The 10,408-nt window shown below is 42.5% G+C and overlaps 1 protein-coding gene across 1 annotated transcript; it reads left to right on the forward strand.

The window, feature by feature from the left end:
- Positions 1-424: 424 nt before the first annotated feature.
- Positions 425-9,993, forward strand: LOC116377496 (brefeldin A-inhibited guanine nucleotide-exchange protein 2-like; the record flags this gene model as incomplete). Its single annotated transcript, XM_031839136.1, has 14 exons — positions 425-576; positions 716-888; positions 1,303-1,463; positions 1,599-1,729; positions 2,066-2,195; positions 2,322-2,457; positions 2,830-2,968; positions 3,238-3,295; positions 3,490-3,598; positions 3,791-3,930; positions 4,100-4,277; positions 4,624-4,762; positions 5,478-5,595; positions 8,447-9,993. Coding segments are annotated over 14 exons (1,929 nt in total), but the record flags the coding sequence as incomplete, so codon positions are not given.
- Positions 9,994-10,408: the final 415 nt, after the last annotated feature.

Below are 10,408 nucleotides of genomic sequence, written 5' to 3' on the forward strand. Positions count from 1 at the left end.
TTTTAATCTCCCATGTAGTGTCACTGTAAACACACATGCATAGCTGTTTGTTCCAATCCCAAAGGTACAAAGATCCAAAAATGGATGGAACAGTGAATCAGTAAAGCCATTTTAAGTCTGTCACTGTGCAATTATTCCGTACAGTCGGAATGTTGGCCAGAAACAGCGCTAAACGAATGCTAATGTTGCTCTGTGTGTGCTGGATGTGTAAATAACCAACTTTTGTTGACATTTGTCAAATTGTCTGCTCTTACAGCTTGCTGCCCTTCCCCCAAGTGGCCAAAAAAAACAACAAACAATAAATGTTAAATTAAATTAGGGTGTACAGTACACATGTTGACCAAACTGTCTTGGAAAGGAACAAATCATAGTTAATAGCTGAGCTAACAGCTGAGCCCCACTCATGACTGTTGTCTTCCTCTAGGTGGGCTGTAACCCCAATGAGGATGTAGCCATCTTTGCTGTGGACTCACTGAGGCAACTCTCCATGAAGTTCTTGGAGAAAGGAGAGCTGGCCAACTTCCGCTTCCAGAAAGACTTCCTCAGGCCCTTTGAGCACATCATGAAGAAGAACAGGTAATATGTTCTAATAGGGCCAGATGAGAGACTTTCTCAGTACACAAGTGGCCTCTGTATATTTATAGTAAGAAGCTACATAATGATTCAGAGAACAAATGGGTTGTTTACAATAGATAACACTGCCCCCTCCCCCCAGGTCCCCCACTATCAGAGACATGGTGATCAGGTGTGTGGCTCAGATGGTTAACTCCCAGGCGGCCAACATCCGTTCAGGTTGGAAGAACATCTTCTCAGTGTTTCACCAGGCAGCCTCCGACCACGATGAGACCATCGTGGAGCTGGCCTTCCAGACCACTGGGCACATTGTCAGTGAGTATGACTGCAGCTCTCTCCTCGTGGCAGCCATTTTGGCTCAAAAACTGTGACAAGAGGTTGTGCTGTTTCAAACTGCTCAGCTGACGGCGAGACAGATCCTCTGTCCTGCTTAAGCTTTTATAAAAATGTGAGGATGAGATGAGATTTAAAGGTGCTATATGTAACTTTCACAAAACCTTTGTTATTATTGACACCGGTGGCCGTTAATGTGAACTGCAGTCAGCGTCCTGTTCGTGTTACGAAGCAACCAACGCCAGATCCATGCCGCGTAGAAGTTACAACTAGCTGGCTAACCCTAGCTTAGGCTAGGTTAAAGTTAGCTAGTTGGCCGGCCCTGCCTTCCATTGCTCTTGGAATCTTGAAATCATTCTTGTTTTCTTATCTTCGTTCCCTCTCTTCATCACTCAGTGAACACCTTCCAGGAGCACTTTGCAGCTGCTATCGATTCGTTCCAAGATGCAGTGAAGTGCCTGTCGGAGTTTGTCTGCAACGCAGCTTTTCCTGACACCAGCATGGAGGCCATCAGACTCATACGACACTGCGCTAAATACGTCTCAGAAAGGCCACAGGTGGGAACTGAGTTGTGTCTGTACTGATGCAGTAATGTGACACGATAATGGCATTTATCTGTCATTTGCGAATAGCACTATGTGATGTCTTTTAACCTTATTATGTAACATTACACTTCATGTGTCCCTGTCCAGGCCCTGAGGGAATACACCAGTGATGACATGAATGTGGCCCCTGGTGATCGGGTGTGGGTCCGCGGCTGGTTTCCCATTCTGTTCGAGCTCTCTTGTATCATCAACCGCTGCCAGCTGGATGTCCGGACCAGGTAGATAAACAGCTCAGCGTAGAGTGTTGCTCGTCCTGTCATTTCACTGTGGTGACTAGTTTGAATTTGAAGCACTTTCAGCTACAGTGAGGTGTCCTACAAAGCCTCCACCCCCCTAATGCTAGTACTTAACCTGCCCCGATTGCTTCCAAGTACAAAACATATAAAAAAGAAAACTAAACAAACAAAAGGATTTAACACAAAAGTGTTATCAGACTGCATCACGAGCCCATGCTGAGCCTGTGATCCCATATCGTGCCCTCTCTGCTCCTGCTGGGTGCAGAGCTGTGAAGCAACAAGACTGATGTGTGAACTGTTTGTCTTTGCTTCTGACAGAGGTCTCACGGTCATGTTCGAGATCATGAAGAGCTACGGTCACACCTTCGAGAAGCATTGGTGGCACGACCTCTTCAGAATCGTCTTCCGCATCTTTGACAACATGAAGCTCCCCGAGCAGCAGACAGAGGTCAGAGGTCACTGGTAGCAGGCCGTCAAGTCCCACGGTTGTCTGTGTCTCGACAAGCCACTTGGATATCTGAAGGATATCCTCTTTTGTGAGAGTGAAATTTTTGTTTCTCTTGTTTGCCTCCAGAAAACTGAGTGGATGACGACGACATGTAACCACGCTCTGTATGCCATCTGTGACGTGTTCACCCAGTTTTATGAGCCTCTCAGTGAAATCCTGCTGGCTGACATTTTCACACAGCTACAGTGGTGTGTCAGGCAAGGTGGGTGCTAAAATTAATTTAGACAGGCGAAGCAGAACACCGTCATACTCAACTGTACGGACAAAGAGCAAATAATGCTCTCAAGGCAGAGGGGTAACACCCACTATGCTGTGTCAGATTAGGTGCTGTGCAGAACTGGTAGTTTGTAGTTAGTGATAGATCATTAAGGGTATATACAAAAATTATGTTATGCATTATGTTTCAGTTAAAAAAAAAAAAACATTTTGAAAATTTTCTAAAAATAGCACTTAAACTGATATTTTGAACTGTCGAAAATACATGTGCCTCCATCCACAGCAGTGTGTTGCTTTGGTCCTGTGCTGGCACTCCTGTCTGTTTCTCCAAAGGTGCTGATTAACCTTTCCTTCACAGACAACGAGCAGCTGGCTCGGTCGGGGACAAACTGTCTGGAGAACCTGGTGATCCTGAATGGAGAGAAGTTCAGCCCCGAGGTCTGGAACATCACCTGCTCCTGTATGCTGGAGATCTTCCAAAACACCAGCCCTCACGCGTACGTCCTGAACCATTGCACGCAACTTCGCTTCAATTCAATCCGCTCAAAAATGTTGCACTGGAACGTCTTGATAATAGCGTTCATTCAGACAGATGTTACTGTTTTGAAGACAAAACTCACAGTTGTCAAAGAAAGCACCTCAGAGGGAAGATAATGAGTGAAGTCAAGCAAAGAGTGAGGCTAATGTAGTTGAAGGTTATTGTGCTTCTGTGACAGGATGTAAGTTATCACCTCACGCCTGATCTGCCATTCTGTTTGCTTTTCAGTTTGTTGACTTGGCGACCGGCTGGACAGGAAGATGAAACTGCAGATGGCAAGCATTTTGTAAGAAAATAAACAAATACACTCGTATAAACTGGACAATAATTACAGCACATGCTTCACACTTGGTTTGAAACATGATTCGCTGCTTTCAGCCAGTGAAAGTGCTGCTATATTTCCTACCAACCTTCCCACCGTGTCAGAAGTAGGACACTAACCTGGGAATGTCCATGTCGTTTGTTGCCGTTTGTCTCCAGGATGCTGATTTCGACAGCGTGTCCCAGAGCAGCTACGACAGAGCTCTGTCTGAGAGAGGACACAGTCAGATGTCCAGCGACGACACGTGGAAGGGCAAGTCCAATGCTAGTGAGTGCACACACACACACATTCACACCCACTGCAAGGTGCAAATTCACCCTGAACCTCTATTTGAAAAGCAAATGGATAAAATAAACGATTACATCACATATTTGTGTGACTGTTTTTTAACTGCCCTCTACAAAGTCAGTTCTACACTCATGTCTCTTCACCACTTGTTTTTATGTTTTTGTTCTGAAGGACTTTCGGACCAGAAGCTGTTTGCAGGGCTGCTGATTAAATGCGTCGTACAGCTTGAACTTATCCAGACCATAGACAACATTGTGTTTTACCCAGCAACCAGCAAGAAGGAGGATGCTGAGAACATGGCCGCTGCACAGGTAAGTTACAGCAGCTACTGTGTTGATAGATCGTAAAATTGCCCTTTGTGTTGGCAAAAGTGAAAGCTCATAATTCACACACTAAAAAAAGCTTAAAGGGACAGCCCTGTGTAATCTCAAATTGTCAGCTATACTTGGCTAAAGTTGTCTAAAACGGTCCTCCTGTCAGCGAGACGCTCTGGAGGAGTCGGAGGCTGAGGGAGGCGAGGCGGGCTCAGAGCAAGGCATGTACACACACATGACCTCTGCACACCTCTTCAAGCTGCTGGACTGCCTGCTGGAGTCGCACACTTTCGCCAAGGACTTCAACTCCAACAACGAGCAGAGGACAGCGTTGTGGAGGGCAGGTAGATGGAGAGGAAAGGTCCTCCGGGACAGCTCAGTTCATTAAATTATCTCTGTCTTTTGCACTTGTTCTATAGATGTGACGTACAGGAGAGTGTTTCAGAAGCATGTGAAAGTTATGAGACGGTGTCTTGTGAGGGAGACAGCCTCGCAGTGTCTTAGAATATATTTTTAACCTCACTGGCCTAAAAAGTCTTTGTTGAGGTAGAAACCTGCATAGATCGTCATTGTTTTGTCATGTTTTGCCTTTATTTGACAGAGATACAGAATATAATCACCAAGCCATGCAAAGCCCTCTGTTGTTGTTTTGGGTTTCGTTGCCGATGATTGGTCTCTTTTTGCCCTCAGGCTTCAAAGGGAAATCTAAGCCCAACTTGCTGAAGCAGGAGACCAGCAGTCTGGCCTGCAGCCTGAGGATCTTGTTCAGGATGTACTCTGACCTCCAGCTGCAGGCCTCGTGGCCGGACATCCAGATACGCCTGCTGCTGTGAGTACAACATACGGACACGGTTTTAGTCTTTTGTGTGAAACCAATAAGAAAGATACACCACCATATATATCACCAGACTTATCCTTAAAAAAAATGCTTTTTTTCTGATCTAACTGACAGAAAAAGCATTGTAAAAAAAACAAATGGTTAATCTGCTGACTCTGAGGTGTTCCCAGTTTGTTGTTGCTTGCATAAACGTTGAACCTTAGATAAATAAGCACCAGCTGTGTCCCTTGCAGAAAAGTGCAGCACTGGCGTTTGTTCCGTGTTGGGGGAGCTGTTTTGACACATGGCTCATACACTCATTATATATTTATGAACTGTACACTGTGTGTGTGTGTGTGTGTGTGTGTGTGTGTGTGTGTGTGTGTGTGTGTGTGTGTGTGTGTGTGTGTGTGTGTGTTTTTAGTAGAATGTATTGGCATGCCAGAGCCTGGTACAAATCACCTTGTGTTTTTCACTGAGCAGCTGCTTCGCAGCAGTTGACTCATGTATTACATCACGTGTACGTATGTGTGGTGTTTGTCGTTAAATTACTGGTTTTGGTGCTTTAATTCAAGACGTGTAGCCTTCTATAATAACAGTAATGATAATCATGATTGTGCTGCAGTAGCTCTGGTACAGACCAACCACCTCTGCCTCTTCAGTGGTGGAGATACATCAGTGTTGTGTTTGTTATAATCCTTCGTGTGTGTTGGGTGGTCTCTCTCAGGGTGTGTAGTGAAGCTCTGGCCTACTTCATCAGTCTGACCTCAGAGAGCCACAGGGAGGCTTGGAACAGCCTGCTGATGCTGCTGCTCACCAGGACGCTACGGCTGCCCGATAACAAGGCAGGAACACACACACACACACCATGTAGACTGTATACATATGAATGGACGACGGTTCTCCACCTCCCACTGTACAAAAGGGAAGCCAAAATATCGGGTGGCTGCCATCTTGAGTTTTTCTGGAGATCGGGTGGGCTGGAGTCGCACCAATTGTGACCGGCCGAGACACCTCCCCCGAGCCAATCACGAGCCGAGCACAGCCGCAGCTTGTTAGCATGAGCCACCTAGCTGCTACTTTAGCAACGCGGTGGTTGTTTGGCTGGAAAGACACAACTGTAATATCTCTATCCATACATTTATTGACAGATGTTGTTGTACACTGACCCGTGACAGTTATGGAAAGTTAAAGTTACATCTCCTCTAAAGTACAGTTCCCAAGCCTCCTTCACTCAGAGCAGCTGTCAATCACAACTGTTTTTAAAACATCAAATAACTGATTTAAAAGTGAACACTTCAGCACACATCAGCGTGATAACGACTGCCTAAAATTGCAGAAAACATCTTAGGGGAAACATTGTTTGACCACTAACATGGAGGGGGCAGGATTTATGACTGATCGAAGTGTTTTGGCTTCACTTTTGGGGAGCTGTCATGTGGTCCGTCTTTAGATAATGTCTATGACACACACACACACACAGAGAGTATACTTCCAACCAGGGTAGGAAATTTACATATTTTTTTGGGGCCAATTTTTGCCCCCACTGACTGAAATCCAGGGGCATTTTCAAAAAATTGGGGGCACTTTTTGAAACTTGTGAAATAACATTTAACCTTTGTTATAAATAATAATAAATATACTTATTTAGGCTTGCAGTAGTCTACAGATTCAAAGTGTTTTCTTAGATTTATTTAACAAAAAACAATCATAAATCAGACAATCATATTCAATTTTATTCTCATTTCTTTGTGGTTATTTATTATTCAATTTTTTAAACTGTTAACAATTATTAAGTCAACGATGCCTTGATTACATATACATTAGTGATTGTATGGAATTATTGAGAAAAAATATTTTTGTAGCACCTCAAATATTGTGATATTACCCATTTTTGTCCTGAAATTATGCATTAGTCATTGTGTTGAATTTTTGAGAAAAACATTTTTATAGCACCTTAAAAATTTAAAAAATGTGCCATTTGAAGGTACAAATTCAGTTCAGAGTTTTTACTTAGTAAAATATCTTAATTGACTGTCAGTCAGGTATTATTCATTAGCAACCCTCAAATCAAAGAATAAAGACACTTTATGCACAATTTAGGTGTATTTTACCTTTAACTCACGAGATGCAGGTAGCATGTTTTATACTTAATGTGAATATAATTCATTTAATCTAATTTCCATTATGCAATATGTATACTTTGTTGGCATCTTATTCTGAAAACCGGATGTTCGTCTGAAGAAACCGGATGTTGTCTCACGTTAATCTTTCCGATAACTTTCAAAGTCCTTCGCTCACTCCCGATCTGCGCCGTTTGAATGAGTTTACCGTGAATGTCAGCATATAGGTGCACTAACATGTAAGTGTCTGCTGAGTTGACCACAGTCACAGGTCTGATTAAGAAGCGCTCCATTTATTTATTCGTTTAGAAAGTTCGGGGGCATTTTTTGCCCCTCTCCTAGTGATATCAGGGGCAAAATGATATTTCTTAGGGGCAGTTTTGCCCTTTGCCCTCGTGTATTTCCGACGCTGCTTCCAACTCAACGTTAGTGACGTTAGTTGATTGAGGCTGGACAGGTGTGCCTCAGGACTCAAACGTTATGTAGCTCTGGATCATAAATACGGCCAACTGTGATTAAATCTGAACTACGATCAGAAATAAGATACCACAGGGAGTTGATAAAAGGTCCATTAGTTTGAAAAGGACGGGGGTCAAAAAAGTATTTGACCCTTTTTTAATATTTCCTTTAGTATTGATTTCATGTTTTTGTGAGCTGTCACCTATGAATCATGCACTCTGTGTGAGTGTATGATTCACCGATGATTCATGCAGCCCATGACTCAGGGTTTCTTTCCTGGGCATTTTAGACTAAAACTGTAGAAGTTGTTTGGTTAGAAAACAACCCAGCATGCAGCTTGAAGCAGGAGGAAATGTTGGCGCCGTGCGGCCCGCTTTAGAAAAAAAAAAAAGCCAATACCACACTAACCACTGCATCAACAAAAAATGAGAGCAGTATTGTTTTCACGTGGACTGGCCGGCACCAGACTCTTGTGCAAGGCCTGCTGTGGATTTTAGGCAAGTTGTAAAAACAAATATTTACTACACAAATTGTGTTTATTTGCCTGAATGCAATTTCGTAATTCAAAGAAATTGCCCATAAGAGCTGCAAAAACATGCATCAGTGAAGACAGAAATCTCCCCCTGACACATTCATTTAACACCCTGCTGTGAACTTATTGGCCTCCCAGCAGGACCAACACTACCCAGAACAACCGCTCCTCCTTTCTGTCCTGTATATTGTAAATATATCCAATTACACTGGAAACATATTCAGCAAATACTTTGGTTAGCAGGAATTAAAGGGGACATATGCTCATTTTCATGTTCATACTTGTATTTGGGGCTTATACTAGAACACGTTTACATACTTTAAAAAACACATTCAAAAACACATTCTTTTTATCATATTGTCTGAATATATACTTGTATTCAACCTCTGTTTGAAATGCTCCATTTTAGCGCCTGTCTCTTTAAGACAGCCCTGTCTGCTCTGATTGGCTTGTGAGAAATATATAGTTTCACCTCTGGAAAAAGTGACTTTTTTTCCGTGAGATGTCCCCTTTAAAGCACACACAGTACACCACTTGGTTAAAATCGTGGTGCCAATGTATGTTTTCTCACTTCCTCTCCAGTTCAAGCCCCATGCGTCCTGCTACTACCCCCACCTGTGTGAAATGATGCAGTTTGACCTGATCCCAGAGCTGCGGGCCGTCCTCAGGCGCTTCTTCCTGCGCATCGGCTCCGTCTTCCACATCGCTGCTCCCGAGGGGACGGCGGCCCGAACTCCTGCATCCTAGAACGAGCGGGGGCTGGGTACCGCGGATGGAGCAATGGCGGGCGGATGTTAGTAACAGGTGGACACATGGGAGAACTTATCCCCTCTTCTGGACTGGAACCGATCACAGAGGGTGATGACAATAAGACTGTAGCTCTTCGGTGGCGGTTCAGGAGTCTGCATCACAGTGTTCAGCTTTTCTACTGCACTCAGCTTGCAGAGAAGTCTTTGCCCTGTCCTTCCTCCCTTCTGTCTCTCGGGGGTGAACAGCACTGTGACCGGCGCTCTCTGCTGACTGTTGTCATTCATCATCCCCCTGACACTCATCTCAACTTGTAATGACAAGAAAAGATCTGTAAACAAATAATTTATTGTTATTGTACCTGATTTTGACTTTTTTTTTTTTTTTTTTTTTTTAAATACTTAACAAAACAAGTATAAGTACATGCTGAACGCAAATGAACAATACTGGTGAATTCGATGAACTTTACATTTGCGGCTTTGCGGAAAATCTCTCGGCCACCTGTGCCTGTCAGAAAATGATGACGCCATCAGTGTCGCCCTTAATGTGAGTTTGGTGATCTAATCGGAATACGTTGTGATAACTTGTGTATCGATGCCCGTCCCAAAGCATTGTTTGTCACTTTTAATGTCTGTGTTTCCTCTCATGTGTGTGTTATTCAGCAGCGGGCTATTACCATTTTTAAAGAGACTTGAAACAACTCTGCGTCTCTTAAAACACTATCAAAGATCTACCGCGGCTTTCTTTGTGACGTCTCTGTGACACAGCCGTCCTGTCTTCTTTATAATTCTTTGTCAATGAGATTTTTACTTATTTATTTTGCTCACTTGCTTTAATTTGATTCATGATTATTTGTTCAGGATAATTGCTGGTTTACAATGAAAGGGTTGGTTGAAAAACTGCCTACTTCCCTCTGCCATGCATTCCTTTGTTCGTTGGCCCAGTAAGCCTTACATTGAAGGGCTTAACATGGAGTCGACTCCTCCTTGCTTTAGATTTACAGCTGGCTCATAAAATCCTCCACTAATCCATCAGTTGGGCCTGTAAGGTGACACAGTGGTTGTGTATTTCCCACACTCTTTTGCACATCTGTTGCCTGACGTTTGCTCATGTATTAATGCCATGCAGTGTATCAACTGGCCCCGGGCGGTCAGAACGCCCGTCGGTGCCGACGGTCAGAGTTCAACCACGGAGAGGTTCAGGAACGGAGCGAAAACCAAAACTCGCATCTACAGAGTGGAATCTCTGGATCCTTAGTAGTTTATTCCATGCCTTTTTTAAAAGAAGGATGTATGTAATTATTTAAAGTGCATTTAAATATTTTTTGAGAAGCATTCCTTCCCTCGCAACTATGGATGTCTACTTTTCTTCCCTAAAGCTAGGGGGGGGGGAAATAAAAATATATATATATATGAATATATATATATATGAATATGTATGTGTATGTATATATATGTGTATATATGTATGTGTATGTATATATATGTGTATATATATATATGTGTATATATATGTGTATATATATGTGTATATATATGTGTATATATATGTGTATATATATGTGTATATATATATATGTGTATATATATGTGTATATATATGTGTATATATATGTGTGTGTATACATATGTGTATATATATATATGTGTGTATATATATATATGTGTATATATATATGTGTATATATATATATGTGTATATATATGTGTATATATATATGTGTATATATATATGTGTATATATATGTGTGTATATATGTGTGTGTATATATATATGTGTGTGTATATATATATGTGT

The sequence above is a fragment of the Anarrhichthys ocellatus genome, unplaced genomic scaffold (genome assembly GCF_004355925.1).
Source record: "Anarrhichthys ocellatus isolate YVR2014 unplaced genomic scaffold, GSC_Weel_1.0 scaffold1321, whole genome shotgun sequence".
In the NCBI taxonomy this organism is placed as follows: Eukaryota; Metazoa; Chordata; class Actinopteri; order Perciformes; family Anarhichadidae; genus Anarrhichthys; species Anarrhichthys ocellatus.